Raw genomic sequence first — 25,370 nt, 5'->3', positions numbered from 1 at the left:
ACATGTTCAAGTCTGGTAACTCAAGACTATGTAGTCACTACATAAAATAGCACTTTAGATTATGGGTTACAAAGTACGCAGTGTTTCAATGGCCGTAAATCAATTAAAATTAAGTGTGTTAACTAAGGCCCCTAATTTAACCTTCAGCTCTTCCATTTAACAAGTGATTTTTGAATAGCATCAAAAGACAACATTCATAGAGCAGTTCAGCGCAGAGACTGAGGTAAAAACAAGAACGTAGAAATAAAAAATACCCCATACACAGACAGAAAAGATGACAAAAATATACCAAATAAAAGTTTGTAACAGGTTTTACTTGTAGAAAAGCAACATTTCAGCATCATTTCACAACAAAAAGATGAGATTGGTTTGGTGTAATACAGACGTGATATATCAACTCAGAATTCAGCAGGTAAAGCATACTGTATTTCTGGTGACACTTCATGGCTGCTTGCTTACTTACAGATCCCCTCTATTTCATATATTACATTGATATATTTTGGAATATAAAAATCCAAAGTGTAAAAATACATTGAAATGTGTTCCAATAAAGCAACTAGGACCAAATTCTTGCTACACAGTAAGAGCTCTACCAGATCCTTGATATAAGTGGCACCTTGTAGGTACACTATTCATCCCAACCTTCTTCCTTCTGTGTTCACACAGCGTCCTTATCAGGTTTCCTCATCCAGGTCATAAGCTGTTAATATGAGCAGTTACTTTTCATGGGGCTTCTCCACCATCTTCATGGCTAATCTTCCAACCATTAGCAAACTGTGAAAAACACCCGGTAAATTCACAGAATTAAACAACTTGTCAACTCGTTTTCAAATATTTCTCGTGTTAACAATGCACAGAAACAAAAAAAGATGCAGAAAATAGTGTTTACTCCATGTAGGTTTAATTGAGGAAGTAAAAAAGAACCCAACAAAACAGTGTAGTGTGTTGTACCTGACACCAGCAATCAGCCCCGCAGGCATGAACTTCCCAGAGTTGTAAAATCTTGTTCCCATTATGGCCGTCAGCGTTCCAGATGTAACTTAAATGAAAGATTGAAGAGACCGGTCAGCAGAGATGTACACGTGTAAGAGAGATGTTACAGTTTCAGAACAGAATTAAGTAGTATCACCAAGTAAAAAGCAGAAAGGCTTATTTCACAGCATGGATTAAAAAAGGGATAATAAACTGTGTGAGTTTTGGAGTGCCTCAGTGCATGAAGAGGGGATATTCTAAGCCAAGTTCCCTGCACCCTGTGCTTCTGCACACACACTCTGCAAGCTTGTCTGTCAAAACGTGCTTCTCTAGAGACTGGAAATAATCTGACTGTGGCTGACATTTGGGAAAATACTTGGTCTCAGTCCAGTTCTTCTGGCTGTACTCACAGCTGATGCCAGTCGATGAGGCGTGACTATGCACAGCCTTTCACCTGTCCAGTAGCTGGGGAAATGAAGGGGGCTGCACTGCAGACAGCGCTAAAATAGAGAAATGCTGGGCCTTCCCCTTTCACTTCTGACTTTCATATGTATGAAAAAGAGTGGGGTGCCTTAGCAATTGAATGCTCCATGAGAGGTGCCCCTTCAAGCAGTGACTCTCAGTAGCTGACTTCTCAAAGGGGAGCTCCAGTTCTGAGAAGGACTTTGTAAATAAAATGCTAAAAGACTTACTCAGAGAAATCCAAACATTGCTTGGATTCTGGGAGAGCTGATAGGCGCCCAGTCCAGCCAGGCTTCCAAAGAGCAGCCCAGCAGCCAGCGATGGGACACTGCCTGAATAAAGAAAAGATGATGCGTTTATTGGAAGCTCAAGAACAAACCAATGACTTGTTTTGTAAAACACTATAAATAACAGAAAAAACCATGGACATTTGTTGTTATAAACTAGACTGGGGAAGGAGGTTGGGGTGTCTTTAAAGAAAAGTAGTGAAATCGAGGGATTGAATGCTGCATGTTTAAGATTATATATACATAATGAGTTGTTTGGTATGTGTATTGGTATAATATGGTATATTGTCCTCAGCACAAGTGATAATCCTGAGCTACAGAGCATTGGTGATTTACAGAAGGCATTGAGCAATGAAGTGACAAGACCACTGGGGGGTGAATGTGGTGCTCAGGGATATGAATTAGCAGAGGGTTGTTAGAGTTAGGGTACTATGGTTAGGTTGTGGTTGGACTCGATGATCTTTAAGGTCTTTTCCAACACCTCTATGCTTCTATTGTCCCTCCTGCTCTGAACTCCACTCGCAGCCCAAAGGAAAAAGGAAGCCAACAGAAAGCAGGCTGAAGCGAGCATGAGCACCTGTGTGGTCGTATCTACTGGGGAGCTTCTTGGTGTCTTCCATCATGAAGTAACACACCTTTGTATTGCAAACATTATGGCAGTTTAGGGACTTTCCAAGTAGAGTTTCAGAGGGGATGAATCCACGCCTCTGCCTGGAGTGGGGCAAACTGCAGATAGAGAAGTGAAAGCAACAGGGTGGAAACTGAGCATGTGATGGGGAGCACAGGAAAGGACCGAGCTTAACAGAAGAAGAGCATTTCTGAAGCAAACCTACTCCAGTCCAGCCGCATCACCCATGGCCGAGCTGGGCTATCTGCGCCCCGCAGGAGGCACAATGCGGCTTATCGGCCCCAGCAGCAGCTGCTCCCTACAGCACCGCGCCCCGAGCTGCCGCTATCAGCTTCGCCGCCTTCTCCCCCTTGGGAGCTGCGAGATAAGGGGCTGTAGGAACCAGCAACCGGTTCGCCCGCCCGCAGGGAATAGGGTCGGAAGGCGCTTCCAGCACTTTACCTGCTTTAGCGTAGCCAATGACCCCTCCCGATGTCACCAGAGCGGCGTAGCCGAACCCGATCCAGTCCACGGCCATGCTGCAAACTGGAAAATAAACTGGGGGGGAAGGGGAGTCGCTCTAAACGCGGTGGGCGGGGAAGGACGGGGGGGAATAATAACAAGGCAATATTTTGCCTCGGGAGGGGATCCCTCGAGGAAGGCCTGCCCGAACCCCACACCAGGAACTGAAATTCAGGATCCGCTGGGAAAGCAGCTGCAGGGCCAGCACTGGAGCTTCCCGTACCCACCTACCGGCCGTGGAGCGGGGCGGAGCGGGGCGCGCTGCGGAAGGGGAGGCGAGAGATGCCCGCCCCGCCCGGAGCCGCCCCTTTCCGCTCGCTTCGAGGTAAAAAAGCGAATACAGAGCCCGCCTGTGCTGGAGGGCGGTGATCCTGGGAGTCTTTCCATTCAGCTGGAGCTGCGGGTAACTCGCCTGGAGCTCTGGGGCGGCCTCCAGGCTGCTGATTGTGGTTTGCTTCGAGGTTCTTGTGCCACTTCAGCAGTGCTTCTGGTACCTCTTTGGGTCAGTCTCTCCCAGGAAACACGGATAGGGCGAGAGGGAATGGCCTCAAGTTGCACCAGAGGAGGTTCAGGTTGGATGTTAGGAAACATTTCTTCTCCTAAGAGTGGTCAGGCACTAGAATGAGCTGCCCAGGGAGGTGGTGCAGTCACCAACCCTGGAGGTGGTGCAGAACCGTGTGGATGTGACACTGAAGGACATGGTCTGTGGGCATGGCATTCTGAAGATGAAGTGCAGACTGGCTTTTTGCTGGTGACACCTGGCTTCGGTCACTGTGATGCTCACAGCCATGGGCTCGTGTATTTGAAATTACAGTGAAAATTGTTCTATTAGAGGCAGCCGTTTTGCCCTAAGACAAAATGTTACATCTCTTTATGATGTATAAATTTCAATGAGAGAAAAGCCTAAGTTGTGTGTTAACTGTAGGAGCCTATTTAAGTTAAAAACAGAACAACAAATTTCATTGCTGAATTAAACTGGGCTCATATAAACGGAGTTTACTGCCTATTCAGACGTGGCGTTCTCAGAACTCATGAGTGGCAAAGGCAAATCATATTGTCAGTGGTCAGAACAGAGAACCTCCAACATAAGAATGAAAAATGGTATAGAACTTTAATACGTATATAGTTGAGACACACAAGTTTAACCGAGGCAGATGTAGCTCTTTTTATCATTTTAGCTGGCTATTTTAGCTTCATTCTCACAGGTAAAGTTGCCATCTCTTTTACTGCTTCTCAAAGTGATCAGCCAATTCATCTGGGTAAAAAATAAATTACTCTGGAAAATCCTATCAGCTCTGAGGTATTTGTCCTCTGCTTGGAAAATATCCTTGTAAAAACTACAGCAACACCAGCAGTTACTTCTTATCCAGGAGAAACAGCATTCACCTTCATTCTGAGCTATTCTGCTTCTGCTTCTTTTTCTTCTTTTGCAGTGGAGCTTCCAATTTTCGCTTAGCTGGAACAATTCTTCTGCGTTGTTTTAGCAATTTACCACTTTTATTCATCCCACAAACTTTCTTCTTCTTGACTACTGATGGCTTCTCAGTTTCATTTGCTGAAAGAAGCAAGAAATTATTCACTCTGATATTTATTTCCAGTCTGTAGTCTAAAACATTACAGGCTTGTTTGTATCTCCCATTAAAAAAAAGGAGGAATTTAAACCATAGTTTATTTAGAGTGGAGTGTGCCAGCTACGCAACTTTCTGTTAAGAAAACATCTGAAGATCAAATATGGAACAACTTACTAGACAGGAAAACAACAACAGCAAAAAAAACCCAAACAACTCATGCTACCAACCAATCCCTAAGCCAGACTTCCTAAGTTTGCCCAGCTGCACCAGCATCAGATCTAATTTTGTTCATAGGAATGCAAGAACATGCAGTTCTGTCAAATTGTTTATTCTTTTGTTATCTGTCCTGAGAGACAACCTACACCCAGGAGGGGAGTAAACTCTTCGAAAGGGCTGACAATAGCAGGACACGGGGAAATGGTTTTAAGTTAAAACAGGGAAGATTTAGGTTGGATGTTAGGGGGAAGTTCTTCACTAGGAGAGTGGTTAGGCCCTGGAACACGCTGCCCAGGGAGGTTGTGGATGCCCCGTCCTTGGAGGTGTTCAAGACCAGGTTGGACGGGGCCCTGGGCAACCTGATCTAGTAAATGTGTATGTTTGGTGGCCCTGCCAGGCAGGGGGGTTGGAAGTACATGATCCTTGAGGTCCCTTCCAACCCGGGTCATTCTGTGATTCTGTGAGAGCTTCAGAGTCTCCCCCAGTGTGTGTTATTGCACTGAAGAGAAACAAAGCTTTCATATCCCAGAAGTGAAAAGATTTCCTCTACTTACAATGCAACGTATCACAAATTAAGTTTCCACACACAAAAGAACTATTTCTCTCCATTCCAAATCGTCACTCAGTTCCTGTGTGTGTCTGCTCACAAATAGTTTCCATAGTTGTGGCTTTATTACGTGCACACTTGAGACACTATTAAATGGGTGCAGATATCTATGCAACTTGCCAGTGTCACATTCCCAGTTCTTTAAACTGCAAAAGCTTTTTGTAAGGCATACAGTAAAAACCTTCCATTCACTATCCTACATTTCACAGTCACATTAACCACTGAACATACAGACAATTCTATTACCTTCCGCTGGTGTTGCAGCTTCTCCACAATTTTCTTTCGTTTCTGAAGCTTGGTCAAGCCACACTGCAAGGCATGTCAGCCGAGCTTTGGTACTGACTTCACATAATAAGGATGGCACGTTTTCAATCTGAACATAGAAAAAGAAAATTAATTAATCATCACTTCTATTTAAAAATTTACTAAACTATTTAAACTGAGGAAGTATTTTATGGCCCAGTTCCCACTCCTTTTTGGGAGAATCATAGAACCACAGAATGGCCTGGGTTGAAAAGGACCACAGTGATCATCCAGTTTCAACCCCTTTCTATGTGCAGGGTCACCAACCACCAGACCAGGCTGCCCAGAGCCACATCCAGCCTGGCCTTGAATGCCTCCAGGGATGGGGCATCCACAACCTCCTTGGGCAACCTGTTCCCTAGGACAATGTGGCACAAACACACGCGCAGAACGGCAGCACTGATCCTCTAGAAACTATTTCTAGTAATGCTATTGTGCATCTCAGAGCTGGGCAGAGCAACCCACAGAATTATGCAGGGGTTTACGAAGATCTGTCTGTGCAGTAAAAAGAAAGAAAATCACACATTTGGCCAAAGTAAAGACAACAATATAGAGAAAGTTAAGAGTTCCTCAATCACTGTTTCAATCATGTAAAAGCAGACCTGGGATTACAGACGAAGGGGAAAAAAGGATTTTCACTACTGCACTTCATAGAATATAAAGAGGGATGAAATTAAAAATATGTGAATTCAGAAGAGAAATATAAAGTGAGATTTCGACGTTAAGATATTTATAGTAGAGCCCTTATTATTTTATATTATTATATATATTAATATAATATTATTATATTATCTTATTAATATAGAGCATTGAATAAAACATCTAATTCTGATTTTACAAGACAAATCCCAGAGGAAAACAATAAGGAAGGGGAACTTTAAAGATAAGACTCAATTCCTTGTTAAATTGTGCTACTCAGAACTGTTTGAAAAGACATGAAATAAATGTACACAGTATAGTAACGGACTTCGTGATCTTTAAAGTCACAAACTGCATCAAGTAGTTTAACAGACCGACCTTATTAAGATCCAGATTCCACACTTTAATGTAACCGTCACTGGACGCAGTCACAATAACATGTTGTCCTTCCCTCTCAAAACTACAGATATCTTTTATTCTGTAAAGAAAATGTTATACTTGGTCACTGTGTAACACGGCAGCTCCCGTCAGAACAGTAAGCTGACAGCAATTAAAGGTGCACAGGCAACATTCTAGGAGTCTATTTGAACAGTAAGAAACCCACAAATGACAGGCAGTAACTTGGAAAGGTAATCTGTTTTGAGTGCTGTCATTTATAGTAGGAATACACATCCTTGCTAGGCAGTTAGGGTTAAATTCAGAGCATTTCAGAACCTTTAAGTACACACAAATATCCACATCAGTGACACAGCAGCTAATGTGACAAAACAGCTTTCCTGTTTTGATTAATAATTAAAATCAGCATTTGGAAAAATACTGGGTATACAATAACAGAGAATATCCCATTGTCTGGAATGAATACAACTGGTATGTTTTATGTATCCTAAACAATTAGAAACTCAAAAGGCTAAATATGCTTTAGATAGCTTTGCCTACTTGCCAAATACCAGTGCTCCCTTTCAGAAACATGTGAAATATACTGAGAAAAACTGTACATATATATATGTAAGCACGTTTCATATACAAGCATAAAAACGTTACATACATATAACATGCATTTGATATAAAATCAAATAATTTGGCTGAACCTTTTCTGCTTTGGTCTTCCCACCCAGCAGCTTTCCACTGCAAATACACCGGGGTAACCAGGCATTCAGAAGCACCACTGACCCCTGAGCAGCTCCCCACCAACCTGCTGGATAATTCAGTACCTTCAAGTCACTTCGAAAGGGCTGACAATAGCAGGACACGGGGAAATGGATTTAAGTTAAAAGAGGGAAGATTTAGGTTGGATGTTAGGGGGAAGTTCTTCACTAGGAGAGTGGTTAGGCCCTGGAACAGGCTGCCCAGGGAGGTTGTGGATGCCCCGTCCTTGGAGGTGTTCAAGACCAGGTTGGACGGGGCCCTGGGCAACCTGATCTAGTAAATGTGTATGTTTGGTGGCCCTGCCAGGCAGGGGGGTTGGAACTACATGATCCTTGAGGTCCCTTCCAGCCCAGGTCATTCTGTGATTCTGTACCACCAAGGATGCAACTGTCACGAGGACTGACCCAACTATGGGAGTCAGACATCACAAGATGTCTTATTTCAAATGTGCCTGTCCCGTATTATCCAGTTTTGCAGTAGAAACCCTGTGGAGCCATTTTCATCTTCTGGCTGAGAAGCACTACAGAACCCAATGACCCCATGAAGGTGTTATAAGTTGTAGAGACATATCAGTTCAGATACAAAAAAGCTTTGGGGAGGGAAAAGAGAGGAAGGTCTTCCTTGTGAAAAAAGTATTAATATAGAGGCATGCCAGTACATGTAGGTCTTAAACATAACACATATGTTTAGATATGATCTAATACTTATACTGGGACCTTAGTTATACTCTGACCTTATACTTCAGACCTTAATGTTTTACACAGTACTTAAATTGTTAAGGTTAGAACCGCAATATTCCTAATTCTAAACCTGGATGTTTTAGTAGCATGCAAGGATAGCACAGCACTTCTTCTTATGCCAAAAGCAAACAAGTCTGTCCTGAACTTGGGATTTAGCATATTAAGTACATTTACTTTCTAAACGAATACAAGAACGGTAGTAAAATGTGCTGAACACTGCAAGTCATTGAACTTTGTATACTGAGTACTCAGTGCTGCCATAAATATTTAAGTAGTAGACAAATATAAAATACCTGTTTTCATGAGCTTTAAATTCACACAGACATTTTTGAGAGTCACAGCTGTAGAACCTTATGATTTCATCATCTCCAGCTACGGCAAGGACAGAACCCTTGGGATGAAAAAAAGGAAATGCAAGCATGATTAAATTCACACGTTTCAAAGCAGGCAGCTTCCCAAAGCCTCTTCTTTTGTACTTACTGTAATAAATCGAATGGAAGAAATTCTTTTCTCTATTGTGATAGTGCCAATGATTGAAGCCGTATCGAGTTTGTAGATATCCACCTTATTTGCTATCACGGTCACATATTTCTTTCCATCAGGGGACCATTTAATTATGTGGGCATCTGCACACAGAAGAACATTCTCACATATATATAATGGTTTTTGCATTCTATAACACATGAGACACTAAAAGCCTTTAGCAGTGGCTACACACTATGTTCCAGAGAACACAGTTCTCTGGATATGAATATGTTGCAGAGAAAAATTCAGAGTAATCAAGTAAAAGCATGCTCTTAAGTTCTCATTTCTGATTAACAGAAGTGTATAAAGGAAGAAAAAAGCCATATTTATTTAAATACCCTGACATCAAACTCCAAGGGGAGATAAAAGGATTTTTACTGTCACTGTTTTCCTTTTGGTAAATGACTACTATTCACGGACACGTGCTTTCCAGCATGTGTAAGATATGCTGTGAAAAGAGTTAATAATTAACTGACTTGTTGATTAACACATTCTGCTTTTCATTCTGAATAACCAACCCCAAAACCAAACAACCATCTAATTCCACTTTTTAGTGGCTATAGGCTGATAAACTCACTTTGCTTCAGGTTTTTGATAAAGGCTGATCGTCCTTCTACAAGATTCCAAGTTCTGAAAGGCAACAACAATAGATAACGTGCATTCTGGTTAAAAACAGCACAGTGAAACTGAAGTCCTATCAGCTGACATCATGCATCTGAAGGAGGCTTTTAATCATCTCTCTGTCCTTCAGTGCTTTCCTTAATGAAGGAGAAACTGATGACAATGTATTACTTGTATGCTGTATGGCTGCATTTCTGATATTTATTTTATAAACCAGCTTGCAATGCAAAACACAAAAGGAAGCCAAATAGCAATTTGTCTCGATAATACAGCAAGCTTAAAATACTTGTACATATATGGCAACTTATATACACTCCAAGTGTAAATTTACTTTTCTAACACTGAATACAACTTGACAGCTTTCAGTCGTTAATTTTTATTCCAGAATGCAAATGCATTCATACAAGAGTTAGAATTCAGCAAGAAGACTCATAGAGTCATAGAATGGCCTGGGTTGAAAAGGACCACAACGATCATCCAGTTTCAACCCCCTGCTATGTGCAGGGTCACCAACCATCAGACCAGGCTGCCCAGAGCCACATCCAGCCTGGCCTTGAATATTTCATCATTCTCACACAGACTAGTCACAACACAGACCTGTTGCTTACAGCAGAATTAACTAAATTACTGAACTATAATTCTAAGCCCTTCTTCATTAGTTTGGACTCACCTTAATGTTTTATCTGTTCCTACTGACAAAGCTAATTTCCCGGATGGATGAATAGAAAGAGATGTCACCTGCCCCCTGATAAAAACAAAACCAAGTGTTAGCCACATATTATCATTTACAGGGAAAATAATTATGAAAACTCATCTGAATACGCGGATTTAAGAAACTCACTTGTGCGCCTTAATGGATTTCAGACATTCCCATCTCTTTGTGTTCCAGATACAAATGAGTCCATCTTCAGACCCACTCAGTAGATGTGCAGTACCATAGAACTCCAGACAAGTTATTGTGCCTAGAAATTTGAGCCAGAGCTATCAACAAGCATGTACATACTGAACAATTACCACACAGAGAACATAGTAGCAAATAAAAGTGCTTCTATACCACTGAAACATGGCAGGCACAAACCTTCCTGTGATATCTGTTGATGTGCTCTATTAGCTCCTCTACAGTCCTACATGTATGAAGTGTGTGATCTGCTCTCTGACATAGCAGTACTTGGCCAACGTGGTGCAGGTGACACACAGGTTGTCCCACTGCTATGCAGTGTTCTTACATCAAAGCCCTGCTCTTGGCACACAGCTGAATTTACCGCTGTCCTGGTTTCAGCTGAGAAAGAGTTGATTTTCTTTATAGTGCCTGGTATGATGCTGCATTCTAGCTTTAGGAGAAAACCAATGTTGATAACACAGGCATTTCAGTCATTGCTGAGCAGCAGTGAACAGAGCCAAAGACATTTCAGCGATGGGGATGGTGAGCAAATGGCTGCGTGGTGCTGAGCTGCCAGCCAGGTTCAACTGTAACAAAAGCACCCTGCTTACCATATCTAAGTAGAATGCAGGTACTGTGGTGAGTTTAGCTCCATATACTTCTAGATTATCAGGAGAAAAAGGACACCTGGGATTAAAGGGCTGATAATAGCAGGACAAGGGGAAATGGTTTTAAGTTGAAAGAGGGAAAATTTAGGTTGGATGTTAGGGGGAAATTCTTCACTAGGAGAGTGGTTAGGCCCTGGAACAGGCTGCCCAGGGAGGTTGTGGATGCCCCGTCCTTGGAGGTGTTCAAGACCAGGTTGGACGGGGCCCTGGGCAACCTGATCTAGTAAAGGTGTATGTTTGGTGGCCCTGCCAGGCAGGGGGGTTGGAACTACATGATCCTTGAGGTCCCTTCCAACCCGGGTCATTCTGTGATTCTGTGATTGAGCTCCCTTACCATTGTGCTGCAGCAGCGCCCCGTGCTCCACCTTCTTCCTCATATCATAGATCTGGATCGACTCATCCCTGCTCCCCGTAACCACATATTTGCTGTTCACCGCTACCGCTGACAGGGAAGCGGTGTGGGCATGGTGAGTAAAATCAGGTGTAACCGTCCAAGGCTGTGAAGGAAACACAAAGCAAAGGGGTCTTTATGAAGTGAAGGATCCTCATTGCTTCATCAGCCAAGAAGTGACGAAGGTAAGAGTTTGCAACAGGTAAGACACAGCTACAAGTGGGGGCCAACTCCCCGTTCCCCCTTAATGCCCACATGGCGCCGGCCCTTGTGGGCCACGTGTAGCTCCCGTTGCAGCCGTCTGATGTCCTGCCAGGCAGGGGGTTGGAACTACATGATCCTTGAGGTCCCTTCCAACCCGGCTCATTCTGTGATTCTGTGATATCGGCAGGAAGGCAACGGAGCAGCAGGGCACCAAACACCCAGTGGGACGAGCCTGTGCTTGCGGGCGCCGCCCCGCCGAGCTTTAAGAGCCCACCCCGAGGCGGCCCCGCGGCCACGGCCTGAGCGAGAGCGGCGACAACGAGGAGCAGCGGGCTCCCTCAGGTGTGTTCTCCTCCCTCCCTTCCATGGCGTTACCTCTCCGGGCCGCGCTGTGAAGCCGAAGAGGATCTGCTCGTAGCAGCCGGCCACCAGCTCCATCCGCTCCGTCAGCGCGGGGCCTCGTTCCCCGCTCTCGGCCTGTCCTGTGCGCTGCCTGCCGGGCCGCACCGCGCCGGGCTGCGAGTGTGGGGCGGTGCCGTGTGTGTGTGTGGGGCGGCCAAGGGGGAACGTGTGGGGCTGGGCGGTGTGGGGCTGTGGAGCCAGGCGGGGTTGTGGAGCCGGGCGGGCCGCGGGCAGCCCATGAGAGGGTCCTCGTAGGGCGGAAGCTCGCGGTGGCGGCTCCCCATGGCGGCGCGGGCGGCGAGAGGCGTTAGTGCGGGAACGGGGCGGGAGGGCCGGGATCGGGGGGTGGGAGGCGGGTGGTCGAGCACCGGAGGGGAGGGAGAAGCGGCACAACCCGCAGCCTGGTGTATTAGGGCTGCCCCGACGGGGTATGTGAGTGCGGGGTGTGGAGGCCGCAGCCGTTAGGCCGCATCATCCTGAGGCGCCGCGGGGGGAACCGAGCGGCGCCGCAGTGCCCAGCCCTACACAAGCGGCGTGATTGCTTGTTCTGTCCGGTTGTGTGTCTGTTTGCTGGAGCTTTTTATCGTTGTGAGGTGTAGCAGTAAGCGGGCAGCGCGGCCTCGGCCCCAGGCTGGTGTGGCGGAGGACTTTGGCCGGGCGGGGCGCACTTCTCGGCACGGCACGGCGGCAAACAACCCCCATCCCCCCTCTCTATGCGCTACTGAGACAGCGGAGCAGGCGTATATACAGATAACATGCATCCCCACATGGGATGGAGAGCCTGGTGGAGAGCCTGTGTCATCCAGACAAGGAACTACTTCAGTTCCGGAGGTTGAACCTGCCCCACCTAAGTGATAAACCCGGTGTGAGCATAGCTGGGCATAAAGGTGACTGTGCCATGGCATGTTCTCTCTTAACTGCTTTTTAAATGTCTTTTTGACTTGCAGAAACACCGTTGAAGATCAGACGGGGAAAGAGTACAAGAGCAGTTTTTCATGAGCCCGCAGTAACTGAGTGCTGAACTATCGCATCATTTGCCCTCTCATACTTTTCTTCTTTTTTTGGTATAAAAGTGTGTTGTAGCGTTTGGCATCGCCCGGTAAATCTGCACGTGGGAAGAGTGGTAAGTTTTGTGAAAATATACAAATAAAACATTATGCATTTGAGAATACAAGAATCAGTATCCAGTTTTTAAGGCACTGAGAGTTTGAGGGTGACGGAGCACTGGAACAGGCTGCCCAGGGAGGTGGTGGAGTCTCCTTCTCTGGAGATATTTAAGACCCGCCTGGACGCCTTCCTGTGTGACGTGGTGTAGGGAGCCTGCTTTGGCAGGGGGGTTGGACTCGATGATCTCTAGAGGTCCCTTCCAACCCCTACAATTCTGTGATTCTGTTCGGCTCCTTTTTAACAAAAGTAAGATTGAAGTTAAGGAACTGAAGTTAAGGATCCTAAGGCTGTTCTTATTACTAGGATTTCCTTAACTAGAAAAAAATAAGCTGTTGACCATTTCTAAGCACAGTTATGTTCAGTGAGAGGTTATATACTGACCTTACTGGTGTGTACCTGTATTTAAGGGCTTTAAGGTACTTTACAACTTTATTGGGTGCCAACTGGGTATGGCAATGAAGTGCATAGGGAGCTTGTGTAACGCCTTGACTATCCTGTGTCAGGATAGCGTAGCCCAGTTATAGAAGCACCATGCTGAACTGTTCACCTGCATGGTCACACCTCTAAGGCATTGCAAGTACTCTGTAATTATGGAAATATGATGCCAACCAATCAGTTTACAGAGTGTTAGGTAATTTCTTAAGTGGAAATGGGAGTTAAATTCCAGCAATCAAGTGCCTGCTTTGAAGAGTTACCTTGAATGTAAAAACAAAGTAGTGGTGGATGAAAAATCATGTGCAAGGGGATAATACATAAGTTGCTCTGAAAGTAGTGCCTCCTGTTTGTTTCCACAAGCTACAACAGCTATGGAAAGCATAATAGCACTGCTTTTCAACATAGTCATCAACATCAGCTGTGTGTTTTGCCAGCCATGAGCAAGAGCCTGCAAATCTGTACCAGCAGAGGTTGACCCACTGTTGCTGTTGTTGTAACACACCACCCACTGTGCTCACATCTACCCTTTTGTCTCCTTAAATGTTCAGCAAGTGTTGATGGATGTCAGTAGGTGCTGGTTTTTCTGCATGGAGGAATTAAACTCCACCCCTTTGCTTCACCCACACTTAGATGCCATTTTGTCAGACTGCCCCTCTGCAGCTGCCTGTCCCACATCAGCAATGTGTAATGGGATATTGGTGGGAAGATTCAGCCTTTGCTGCCATACTACCAACATCCATGTCTGACACTGTGGGCCACCATAACAGGAGGCATTACTTTTAGAGCAGCCCTTGTATTGTGTAAATGAAAATGTTTCCTGGGGTGACTTGGATGGGGGCAGGAAAGGTTATCAATTGGGAGTAGTATATACCTCTTAAGGGTATCCCGAATTTTAGTAGTAGTAAAAGGTTCCTACTTGTTACTAATTTATTCTTAGGGAAGCATGTCTGGGAAGAGACAAAAGACAAGATATAACTAAGAAAAGGTTCAGAGAAGGATCAATTGGATCAGTTTTACCTTTAGTATTCTTTATTTATTTACTCTCTTATTCATCAACACTTAGGAAGTATCACTGCTCCTTTTCAGCTGTATAGCTTTGTGCCATAGGAAGGTACCAATTCTAATTTGGCTCAAAAGGGGCTGGGGGAGGTTGGGTGAAGCAGACCTTGAGGTATTGTAGAAAACAGCTTGTTTTTAATTATTTCAGAACATGTCAATTATAATTTGGTAATAATTTGAGTAAACTGTAGGTAACTAAAAACCTGTTTATGGAATTTTGTAGTTCTTTGGGCAACAGGAAAAATCTGTGAACTATTACAACCTAAAGATAACTTCTTCTTGTAATCCCCGTAGTAATATATAATTCTTACCTCCATTGCTTTGGCAATGACAAGTCAGAACTTAAATTCCCGAGCTGTGAATTAAGAATGTTAAAAACATTAGACAGGGTGAATGTCTTTGAAAGTAGTTGATTTCAGAATTAAGATTCTTGGTCCTCCTTCACGCTTTTTTTTCCAGCTGAAGGATTGCGATAAACTCAACTTGTGCACCTGTGTCCCTTGAAGAAGGCAGAAGACAGCGATTTTTTCAGCCATGGCGAGCCAGGTAAGATGATTCGGTGAGAAATTCAGGTTTGTAGCATCTAAAATGGGTTCCAAAACATTCAAAATCCTCAGTAAATGTGAAGCTGAAATAGCTAGCTCACTCTGAGTGGGATATTCTTCTAGTCCCATCATTTCCTCTGGTAATTTGGTAATTGGTGGTTGTCCTCTGTATGCTTGATCAAAGCAACCGAAACAGGTTGGGAGCATGATATTAAACTTTGCAATTTGGATTATTTGAGCATGAATTCTTCTGAAGGATCTTGCAAATAACACTCTCTATATATAAAGTTATGTAGAGGTGTTTTAGAGGAAGAACATTAAACACTGCGTAAGTAAAGCTACTGAAAAAATACCATTCTTAATTTTAGAAACTGTTCTTCAGAATATTAAAAGAGGGAGGCAACCTGTTAATATGGCTGTTTCCTTTTTTGTGTGCGTAGTTACCCCACGTTTTTTAAACTGTGCCTTTTGGGGTTTACAGTTTTTTGTTATTTTTTTGGCTTTTTTGTTTTGTTTTTTTGAGGTGCTTTTTCTGCCTCTTTTTTTCCTGGCCTTGCATCTGGGTTTAGTATTTTTCCTCAGCCAAGTTGGTGCCTGTTTCTGGTCTGCTTTCTTCTTCCATCCCATTAATGGGCCTCCTGTTATTCCTGGCCTGGGAATATACCTGGCCTAGTGTTAGGTAGTGAGGAGAGGCATCTCTTAGAAGCAAAGAAGAATCCCTAAGAGAGGGGAGATAGGGACAGCTGAAATCCCTTTTTGAGCAAGAGTGGTATAGAGATAGATATATCTGTCTCTATATTTTTTGGCTCATTTTGCCACTGAAGGCTTTTATTTTTTTTTTTTATTTTGAGAGTCTTAGAGCTCAGGTGGAGCACAGTCCAGTCCTGAAGCTAATTAACATTTAGGATTGACCAGCATCGAAGGACTAACTGCTTTCTTCCCAATTCCAAGAGGAAGCTGTCAATCCATTAGCCAGCTTGACAAGTCAGGGGAATGTGGCTGTTCATACAATCCTTTGGCTCTGTTATTTTTGCCAGGCATTTTCCCCAGAGGCTGCTTTCCCTCATGGGAGGCGGAGGGAGAAATGGGACCCCAGGCTTCTTTCAAGGGCAAGGTGAATATGGGGAAATCACCTGTGGTGATGGGGAGTGGGAGGGAGGAATGTAAATGAGGCTAAATACTATAGAGGTGGTTTTTATCCCAACAGGATTTACTTGGGAAAAAGCGAGAATGTCTCCAGGCCTACAGCTGGTGGAGAACACCGCAGAAGAAACGGAAGAAAAAGAACAAAATAAAACCAGGAAGAATAGAGTTTGTCAGCGCTACTACTACCACCAGTAGTACAGTCAGGTAAAGTCCTTCTAACATGAAATGCTCTGCTTCTTTTTATCTGCTGAGGTTGGTGGTGACAACAGGATGTCATCACTCACTTGAAAAACTCTGATGACTGGTGTGATATGTATATGCAAGTGTTGTATTGGTAATATATTTTCATAAACAATGTTGTTTGTAGTTGCCTTCCTGTTATCAGTGACAAGTGGTGGCAAAATAGTCATAGTTGTGGTACAAGTTAATTCTTTGTGGTATTTCTGTGCCTCTTGTTTGGGCAATCATAGAATGGTTTGGGTTGGAAGGCACCGCTAGGATCATGTAGTTCCAACCCCCTGCTATGGGCAGGGACACCTTCCTCCATATAAATGTGTTTTTAAAACAAGTTTCTGAAAGTTCTCAGAAAATGGATCCTTGTTCAAGTAGTAGAATAGACACACAGCACTAGAGATCTGTATGTTGGTGTGGTGGCAGTTCTGTACGCTTCAGTATGTTTTTGCACTGCAGTACTCTACACTAATTTGTCTGGTTTTAACTAGCTGTAATATGTGATTTAATACCGGAATCAGTATTTTGGTCTCAAAGTTTTAAAACTGTTTTCTTTATCTTCTTAAAGACCAGATTATTCAATATTTGTTGGGGAGCTTACTCCAGAAGTGGATGATTTCCAGCTCTATGACTATTTCCTAAAGAGGTATCCCTCGTGTCTCGACTGCAAAATAGCAACAGACCTGCTGGGATATTCCAGGTAATTCAGTGCTAATTTGTAATGCCATTGGTTGTGTTTGCTTCTGGAGTGCTGTTTAAGAACTCATGTCAGAACTTCTCTGCTTTTTTTTCTGAGGGAAGAGGAATGAGGTTAGTCTTAAGCACTGCTTTTCTTAACAGCACAGGTCCTTGAGTTTCTAAAACTCTGGTTTAAACAGTTAACTTTGAAGAGGCTTAATTGTGTCACGTGCATGTTTACATGTAAAAAAAATCAAATCGGGTGCTGGGAGAGGGGAGAGCTGTGCACTGAAATTGGTGCTGCTTTCTGTCACCTGCAATACTGAGGTCAAAATTCCCATTATATGTGGGGGAGGGAAAGCATCAGACCAGGCAAATCTGAGGGTTGTGGAAGTTTGAATACAGTTTCATTGCTAGTAAATAAAGCCTAGCTCAAACTGTGTTGGCCATGCAGCAAGTCAAGCAGGAGTGAGGGATTTTGCTGTTCAGACAATGCTGTCTGTAACAGACTAATTCAAGAAGCTTGAGAGAAGGCAGATAAAAAGAATACCAGTGTTCTACAGTAGTAGGAGTGTGTTCATAACTGATAAATCAACTCTGTATATGCAGAAATGTAGAATCTGATTACTTATGCAGATAGAAATTAAAATGTATTGTTTTGCTGTCTCTCAGCAAATGTGATCTTACTGCTACCAAAGAACAGGCTTTTTGCTTCTGGCCCAAGTCTTTAATTTGGTGAAAGCCTCTTCCGTGCATGCACATATGCCAGAGAGGTTGCTTAAATAATAGAAGCGATAGTAGCCGTTACCTTCTGTTTTTGTAAAAGACAGCAATTGAATTAATTAGCTTTGTAACTGTTATGCATACTAGAATTTGTTCTCTCCCTTTTGAAAATTGTAGAGGGTATGCCTATGTCAGATTTGGTGAGCAAGGTGATCAGATGAGGGCACTGCAAGACTGCCAGAATGCGCCAGGTCTGGGGGGAAAACGAATCCGGCTGAGCATAGGAATTTCTAAAAGGTAACCAATGAGTTGTGCATTGATACAGTTCTTCTAAATAATCAGATTCTTGTAGCTTCGCCTTTGTAAAGTCTGTGGCCCTTGCTGTAATGGCTGTAACACTGGCTGTAGGATGCAGTCTACAAAATCAAAAATATAGAGATTGTTTTGACTCCCTGGGTTTTATCAGCCTGTTTCAGGATTGCTGGGGGCATCCAACTCAAGTCTAACCACACAGTGTAGCTTGGGCTTAGCTGCTCTTGCAGCCTGCTATATTTCTCAAGTAGCAAAGCCAAATGCATTTGTAAATATTTTCCAGGTTTGGGCCTGAGTAAAGTAGAAGGGAAAAGTGGTTTTTATATGTTAGGGAGCTTTTGTTCTTAAACCTTTCCCTCTATGTGAGGAAAGAAGCACATTGCTAGTTTTACAGTAGGCTGGCTGGAAAAAGAATTCTTAAGTGGGGGAAAATATAGGAATATAGGGAGAAAGACAAAGGAAACTTTACTAGAACAGTTTTCAAAGTGCTATTCTTAGCTTTTCAATAGGTTAGGGCAGTGGGGAGTGTAGCACTTTCTGAGAGGGATTTTACTCTTTACATCTCACCTCTGTCAGTCACTTACAGCAGTTCAGTTCTGAAAATTGAAAGGAATTGATACTGAATTTGATAGACTTTGATCCAGGATACTTTAAAAAAAAACCCTCCATATGAAGAATTTCAGTATGTATGTAAGGTTAGCTTGTATATTCTGATAAATAGTGAAAAAACAAATAACACTTTTGTTTCTGTTTACCTAGCATAACTCTGCAGATGTTGCCTCTTTTTGCTTTAGAATGGAAGTGCTCTTGCCTGAGAGAGCACTATCCAAAACTGCCTTGACCATAATTATTTTGGAAACAAGAATAGATCTCAAAAACACATTTCCTTACTTTTGCCATCCAGAAGAATGTCAATAGTGCTTTTAGGGGGAATGCAGTTGGAAGTAGAAGTCTCACGGTGATTGTTTACTCCAGTAGCAGGACAATAGAATGTCTATATTATGACTTACATACACTTATGGTAGCGAAACATACAACGTAGGTGTTAAAATATGCATCATTAGTGTGTTTCTGAAGGGCAGAGTACCATGCTGTCTCAGTGTCAGAATATCCAGTCATCAAATTAAACAGTCTGACATTGTTAGTTCATTTTGGTGAGTGTTTCTCAACTCCTTCAGTTTGTGTTCAACACACAGAAAAGTATTCAACGGATTTCTCTGCTTCCTGGAGAAGGTTGCGGGGTGACCTCATTGCAACCTTTCAATACCTGAAGGGAACTTACACCCAGGAGGGGAGTAAACTCTTCGAAAGGGCTGACAATGGCAGGACTAGGGGAAATGGTTTTAAATTAAAAGAGGGAAGATTTAGGTTGGATGTTAGGGGGAAGTTCTTCACTAGGAGAGTGGTTAGGCCCTGGAACAGGCTGCCCAGGGAGGCTGTGGATGCCCCGTCCTTGGAGGTGTTCAAGGCCAGGTTGGACGGGGCCCTGGGCAACCTGATCTAGTAAAGGTGTATGTTTGGTGGCCCTGCCAGGCAGGAGGGTTGGAACTACATGATCCTTGAGGTCCCTTCCAACCCGGGTCATTCTGCAATTCCCCACTTTAAGTAAGAGGAGATCTGCCTGTACAAGATTAGTGAGAACATGCCTAAGCAGGATTTTCTGGGATACATAGCATGGTTATCTGAATGCACTTCATGTAGCATTCATTAGTTTTAGGTTAGATAACTCTTGTCTTGATTCTTGCCACTTGCCCAGAGAAAATCTCAGGGAAGGGGAAGTTTCCCATTGATTTGGTCATCTTACTGGACAATTAGAAGTATGGAGTTAAGCAAGACTGGCTTCACCTGACAGCTGTACTTGGCAACTGTTGAATGCTTAATGAACTAAAAAACTGCAAGTAGAGGTGGGCATGGCAAACAAGCAGGCAGTGTAAGATGCTTCTCTGAGATGGATAATCTGACATCATTCATGTCTTTCTGGAAGAAAGATCTAGTAATTAATCAAAATATGAAAGGGTTAAGACTGCATCTTCAAAGCAGCTGTGCTTGATAAATGTCTTTGGTCTTGAATTAATCTTTGCAGAGCACAAAGGCTTATGAGTAGCTTGCTTATGCCAACGCTAAGAATGCTCTATGGTAACAATGTCAAAGCTCTGGATTTAATCAATGGAAACAATTGCTTTTGATATTGGCGAAGGTGAGGACATCTGCTTCTGTTTAAATACAAGATCTTGTGTTGTGCCTTAAGCTGTCACTTAAAGCAACTGTTCATAAAGCTTTCATTTAAGCTTTGAAATGTGTGAGCTGGCATGTTATTTAACTGGAGAGTTGGGTTTACAGTTTGTGGTTCTCAAACTCTTTAACTTCTCATGTTTCAGACTGAAAGCAGAATTCCAGCGGTACCAGTCATACAACTATAATGATTATTACCAAGATTATCAGAACTACTACTCACAGTGGAATTATGATGCATATGCCGAGTATAACAACTACAACTCCTATGCTGCCTATGATAGCATGCAAGCTATTGGAGACTGCTCTTTAGGAGATGCTGTTATGGCACCAGCTGTTTTTGAGGTAAAACATACTACACACTTGCCTTAAATAAAACACCTGTGGATAGCTGTACAAATTGTGTGAATTGGAGCAGATATGTTCTAAAACTGAAATTATGCTTTTTGCTTAGCATGGAGATATCAGACTACATTCAGAGGTATATATGCTTATAGTGCTTATAGTTTATGCATAGAATTAGTAGTTTATACATTATTTATGTGTATCAAATAACAGTTTTGACAACATAATTATGTATGCTTTTGTCCCCCTTTCTTTCCCCCAATGTGCTTTGCTTAGAGCAAATTAAATAGCTGTTGTAAATGGTCTTATCTTGGTCACTTTGTCAACTATGACCTGCAGAAGTCCCTTCTAACCTGCACTGTAATACTGTCCTTCTTTTGAAAGTAACAAGGGCAAATGGCACTTTGTGTCTGTGGAAAGAGAGAATGTCTCAGGGTAACAACATTATTTTGAATTTAGGAAGCTTTCTGAAATTGATTATGGTTCAACTTTGTCTTGCAGGAATCTACGGCTATGGCTGAAATCAATGAAGACCTACTTACTGAAGGTAACGATGATTCTGTCGTTGTCTTGTTTAGTCATACTGGTGTCCTTAAACAATACAAGGCTGGATGAGCTGTAAGATCATCTTGGAAATTCAGCTGATACAGGAGTCAGCCCTCTGTGTGGCTCATCTATTACTTAGGGGTTTTAAAGCTAATATGGTTACACTATATGAAATAAAATGAGGCATCTACAGTAGGGTTCCTGTAACAATGCCTTCAGTCTGTTTTGAAAAGGTCTAACATAGGATTTACTTTCCATGTATTGATTCCACTAAGCAGATTCTATATGGTAAACTCCTTCATACGCGAGAGCTTTGTTTTCTATGCCATGAGGTAAAAGCTTGACATTGCAGGTTCTAAAGGGAGGTTTCAGCTTGCGCTTAAACATGTGGTACTGAATGTAATTCTTTGTCTTGGGAACCTTTTCAGACAGCTTCTTATATGGAGGCATCTTGTTCTAGTGTTCAAAGCTTTATTACATGGAATACACAGTATAGCAGGGCTGAATAAATGATTTTTGTGACGGTTTTGTGGTCGATTATCCCTAAACATGGTTTTATCTTGAAATAGAAATAAGAGTCCTAGCCTTCTAATACACAAATCCGTGGAGGAGAATTGGGAGTTGTCAGGTTTGTTTAAAGTTTTAGGGAAATAAAATCTTAATACAATTTTAATATCTATTTTGTTAAGCCAAAATGCTTTACTAGGCATTTCACTTGAGATTTGTGTGTGTACCTCAATGCTGATGCTTGTACTTCTTGGGGCTTTTATTTTCAGATCCGCAATTGTATTTGGATGTTGATGAAATGAACAGACAATTTATGGAGACAAGTGAAGAACTCTATGATTCGCTTATGAATTGTCACTGGCAACCTCTGGATACGGTCACTTCCGAAATCCCCTCTGCTATTTAAGTGTCTTATATAGCATGGCCGTTATGACCAAGGTGCTAAAACTACACTTCTTCTACATTAATCTAGATCATAAGTTTTAAAGCACAACGATAGGTTGGATTTTCTTTTTTGGCTCTGCTTTTGACAGTTTCTGTAATCATTTTTTTTTTGTTGTTGTTAATCACTCAATTCTTGGAGCATCATGAAATCATGTAAATATTCTAGAAATGTAAAGAGTTAATTGAGGTCTAAAGATAGACTTGCCTGTGTAAATAAACTTTTGTTTCTGCAAACCTGCCAGCAAGGGACTTCACTCTTATGTATGTGTAGGACGTTCTCTTCTGGCTTATGGCATTTAATTGGGGGTAGTAAGGATATCTCATTCATCTTTATTTTAATGAGTGTGTTAGGGCACTGGCAAAACCTAGCACTCACTTGTAGACTACTTGTTTAGCGTAACAGCATAAGGTGGGAGATTGTTCCTGGGTTTTGTCATGAAAATCCTTGTGTTCCCTTCCTCCTGCAGGAGTCTGGCACCATTATTCATGTGCAAGTCAGTTCAAATTGGTTTATAAATCTGATATTTTAAGCATGCAGAAGTGCAGGCTTCAGCTGCCATAGCTGTAAAAGTTCTATGGACTAAGGATGATCCCTGCTGTCAATTTCAGCCTCAGCATTCAGCTTTTGCTTACCCTCCTTAGTGTTAGACTTCTCAGCTCACACTTTGTACATTTACAATATACATATTGTATACGCAGGTATACAATACGCTTTTCAACCTGGAAATTATTGGAGATAACTTGTTGACTTAAAGGAGGCAACCAAAAACACAAATATTTTAATAACCACGCTTTAATTTCCTGCCTGTCCTTGATTATTTCTGTGGTATTCCTGATGACTAGGTGTTTTAGTTATGAAGTTGCAAAACCTTAAGTGATGACTGTATTCAAAGCAGGTGAGAGAAGGGAGGAAAACTTAGCTTTGAGCTAGCAATCTTGTGCCTTTAAACTACTCATCTTGGAAGGTATCAATGATTTTCTAGGCCTTGGATCTAGTTAACCCTCTGTGTATTGCATTACTTGTTACTTCACAATGTATATAATGATAAATAGGTCAGGTTGGAAACAGAATATTCTAAGAGCAGAAATTGCTGTGGCAGTAGCTGTGGAAGCTGCTAATGCCAGGTGAGGCAGTTCCCTACTACTATGTGTGATGTAGGTATACATATATGGAGGTGGGGTAGCGGCATCAGTTTCAGCAACTGCAGCTGGCTGTCTCTAAAGCAGAGAAGCACTGGAGCTGGGCACAGGAATTTGTTGGGCCATTCCCTTGTGTGAGCTGGTGATCTTTAAAGGATTAGGTTGAGGGGATTTAGTAACAGGAGCATGACTTGAGCTAGAGGTGAGAGATAAAGCAGAGAGAATCTAGAGGGAAATAACTTGCTTGTGTGCATATATGGAGTTGTTGCAGGGGAGAAACTCAAGACAATAGGTGTAGACCTCTTGAATTTGGATGGCAATGTTACAGCTTCAAAAGCTTACAAGGTTTGCCACTTTATGTGATTTCACTTAGTCTGATGCAGTCGTGGCCTATGACCAAAGCATGTGAGCCTCAGAGGAAAAATCTGTGGCCACCCCATTGTTTGAGGTTTCCTATAGGAGTATCCCGTAATGGTTTCGTAAACTCTTTCCATTGGATACAGCTGCAGCAGGGGGTACCTTTACACAAAACCTGCTAGTTTCTTCAAGAATAGTAGTGGGGTGTTTCCTATCTCTTCTCTGATCAGGAAGGTTTGAGGGGCTACTATTAATCTCTAAGTCAATGAGAGAGGAAAAAACAGGTATGGAGAAAGGTTAAAGGGTTCTTAAGAGGATGCATGAATAGTAAATGGTACTTAAGCCATGAATGTTTCTTTTTGCAGGGATGCTCTGGACCAACCGCTTCTTTCTAGCGCTACCTCAAAGTAACGTGCAGATATAACTCACAGGGAAGACTGATCAAATGGCGATGATCACTATCATTCTGCTGGATGCATATATATATTTGCCTTTTTTTTTTGTTTTGTTTTGGCTCACTTTTAGCAACAATTAACTGAAGTGACATGTGTTAACGGGCACTGACTACACCTGCAGTTATTTCGGAGTCGTGAGTGTCATTCAAGGCCTGTCACTTGTTTAGAAATTGTTCTTAATGGGAAAAACGGAAGTGAAATAAATAAAGCAGCGTTTGAATTTACAGAGGAAATTAGAGTTGAGCATGATAGTTGTGTTCTTGACTATTGACTAAAGATGAGGCCTTCCATGTTCTGCAGGGAGGGTGTTGATGGGAGCCATCCTGCTGCAGCTCAACGTGTATTGACAGCGTGTGTGGGGGAAGCTCTGAAAGTGCAGGGTGTAATTCTGCTCACCGGGGGTTTCCAAAGTGCTTTGTATGGCAGTACACGAGAACTGAGAGCTATCAGATCCTGGAGGATGGCTCTGAAAACACCGGAGGGGGGTTTAAAATGACAGCAACAAAAAAGCATGCAACTACAAGCGAGGATTTATTGCAAAGCTTTGGACTGAGACTCCTGCAGCAGTTCCTTCAGTGCTCACTTTGTGTGGACTTTGACTGGGGAAAGGTGGGAGGGCTGCGAGCAATCCAAGGGCTCCCTGTGATGGCCTCAGTCACCTGTGTCCCTTCCACATGAAGATATTCTATGCTCGCTGTCTCATTCAACACAACTTTGAGCGTGTTCTGTGCACAAGGAAGCATGTTTGAGTGCTTCCTCTGCTGTGCCAGGGGAGATTCAGTCTGGACATTAGGAAGTATTACTTCTCATAAAGGGTAGTCAGGCATTGGAATGCACTGCCCAGGGAGGTGGTGGAGTCACCAACCATGAGAGTGTTCAAGAAACGTTTGGATGTGATGTTGAGGAATATGATTTAGCCAGGAAGTATTGGGAATGGTTGGAAAAGACCTAGAAGAAGGTCTTTTCCAACCTTGTTGATTCTGTGTTGAATTCTGTGCACTGAAGGCGCCGTGCCTCCCTGCTGTGCCCACTCCCCAAAGCAGCGTTCTAAACGGGCCGTAGAGCCGCAGCGTTGCCCTTCCAACACCACGGCAACACAACGGCACAAACGAACGTTCTATTCTTTCCCACTTCACAGGGGTAAGGCGCACTTCAGGCCGAGTCCCGTGCCGGACGCGTTTTCTGAGGCGCTTCACTTTCGGCGTGTTTGCGGCCCACTCGCCCACGTTCTCGCCGTGCTTTCCCGCGCAGCCCCGCCTCCACCCGTGTTCGCGGTGCACGCCGG

General features: G+C 43.1%; 3 protein-coding genes across 16 annotated transcripts; 1 reads left to right on the top strand and 2 right to left on the bottom strand.

Annotated features, from left to right (window-relative positions):
* Positions 1-293: 293 nt before the first annotated feature.
* LOC107309690 (transmembrane protein 14C-like) lies at positions 294-3,075 on the bottom strand. Of its 4 annotated transcripts, none has more exons than XM_015854690.2 (4): positions 2,791-3,075; positions 1,665-1,766; positions 952-1,039; positions 294-774 (listed from the first exon to the last, which is right to left on the bottom strand). In XM_015854690.2, exons 1-4 carry the CDS (start codon positions 2,864-2,866, stop codon positions 717-719), a joined length of 324 nt encoding a protein of 107 aa, XP_015710176.1. In that variant the 5' UTR covers positions 2,867-3,075; the 3' UTR covers positions 294-716. The 4 variants fall into 4 exon arrangements, with proteins under 4 accessions (XP_015710176.1, XP_085396369.1, XP_015710177.1 ...); XM_085540243.1 differs by lacking the exon at positions 2,791-3,075 and adding an exon at positions 2,555-2,701; XM_015854691.3 differs by lacking the exon at positions 2,791-3,075 and adding an exon at positions 2,299-2,633.
* An 861-nt stretch (positions 3,076-3,936) lies between these two features.
* On the bottom strand, positions 3,937-11,829 carry PAK1IP1 (PAK1 interacting protein 1). 2 transcript variants are annotated; one of them, XM_015854683.2, is made up of 10 exons: positions 11,737-11,829; positions 11,101-11,263; positions 10,060-10,180; positions 9,889-9,963; positions 9,175-9,227; positions 8,553-8,698; positions 8,366-8,463; positions 6,565-6,664; positions 5,491-5,617; positions 3,937-4,405 (listed from the first exon to the last, which is right to left on the bottom strand). In XM_015854683.2, the coding sequence occupies exons 1-10, from the start codon at positions 11,797-11,799 to the stop codon at positions 4,239-4,241; spliced, it is 1,113 nt and encodes a 370-aa protein (XP_015710169.2). In that variant the 5' UTR covers positions 11,800-11,829; the 3' UTR covers positions 3,937-4,238. The 2 variants fall into 2 exon arrangements, 1 of the variants encoding a protein (XP_015710169.2); XR_014943560.1 differs by lacking the exon at positions 6,565-6,664.
* On the top strand, positions 11,652-25,244 carry LOC146761935 (tRNA selenocysteine 1-associated protein 1-like). 10 transcript variants are annotated; one of them, XM_085540229.1, is made up of 11 exons: positions 11,652-11,703; positions 12,711-12,886; positions 14,884-14,970; positions 16,007-16,083; positions 16,177-16,319; positions 16,915-17,046; positions 17,925-18,044; positions 20,438-20,636; positions 21,138-21,183; positions 21,959-22,127; positions 23,996-24,205. In XM_085540229.1, the coding sequence occupies exons 4-10, from the start codon at positions 16,054-16,056 to the stop codon at positions 22,093-22,095; spliced, it is 807 nt and encodes a 268-aa protein (XP_085396355.1). In that variant the 5' UTR covers positions 11,652-11,703; positions 12,711-12,886; positions 14,884-14,970; positions 16,007-16,053; the 3' UTR covers positions 22,096-22,127; positions 23,996-24,205. The 10 variants fall into 10 exon arrangements, with proteins under 10 accessions (XP_085396355.1, XP_085396359.1, XP_085396364.1 ...); XM_085540231.1 differs by lacking the exons at positions 11,652-11,703; positions 23,996-24,205 and adding exons at positions 12,015-12,069; positions 25,224-25,244; XM_085540228.1 differs by lacking the exon at positions 11,652-11,703 and adding an exon at positions 12,015-12,069.
* Positions 25,245-25,370: the final 126 nt, after the last annotated feature.

Source organism: Coturnix japonica, chromosome 2 (genome assembly GCF_054131305.1).
Source record: "Coturnix japonica strain WE chromosome 2, WE-NBRP24, whole genome shotgun sequence".
In the NCBI taxonomy this organism is placed as follows: domain Eukaryota; kingdom Metazoa; phylum Chordata; class Aves; order Galliformes; family Phasianidae; genus Coturnix; species Coturnix japonica.
This window is presented reverse-complemented; position numbering and strand designations above follow the sequence as displayed.

What these genes read in the sequence shown, in the direction of transcription:
- LOC107309690 (XM_015854690.2), bottom strand. Translation starts at nt 2,866, where the DNA reads ATGGCCGTGGACTGGATCGGGTTCGGCTACGCCGCTCTGGTGACATCG. An exon ending in CATTGGCTACGCTAAAGCAG is followed by an intron (nt 1,767 to 2,790) that starts GTAAAGTGCTGG and finishes TTCTTTATTCAG; the next exon opens with GCAGTGTCCCATCGCTGGCT. An exon ending in GGGCTGATTGCTGGTGTCAG is followed by an intron (nt 775 to 951) that starts GTACAACACACT and finishes TGTTTTTCACAG; the next exon opens with TTTGCTAATGGTTGGAAGAT.
- PAK1IP1 (XM_015854683.2), bottom strand. Translation starts at nt 11,799, where the DNA reads ATGGAGCTGGTGGCCGGCTGCTACGAGCAGATCCTCTTCGGCTTCACA. An exon ending in GGCGCTGCTGCAGCACAATG is followed by an intron (nt 10,181 to 11,100) that starts GTAAGGGAGCTC and finishes TCAAATTTCTAG; the next exon opens with GCACAATAACTTGTCTGGAG. An exon ending in GGAACAGATAAAACATTAAG is followed by an intron (nt 9,228 to 9,888) that starts GTGAGTCCAAAC and finishes GTTGCCTTTCAG; the next exon opens with AACTTGGAATCTTGTAGAAG.
- LOC146761935 (XM_085540231.1), top strand. Translation starts at nt 16,054, where the DNA reads ATGGGACCCCAGGCTTCTTTCAAGGGCAAG. An exon ending in ACCACCAGTAGTACAGTCAG is followed by an intron (nt 16,320 to 16,914) that starts GTAAAGTCCTTC and finishes ATCTTCTTAAAG; the next exon opens with ACCAGATTATTCAATATTTG. An exon ending in GACCTGCTGGGATATTCCAG is followed by an intron (nt 17,047 to 17,924) that starts GTAATTCAGTGC and finishes TGAAAATTGTAG; the next exon opens with AGGGTATGCCTATGTCAGAT.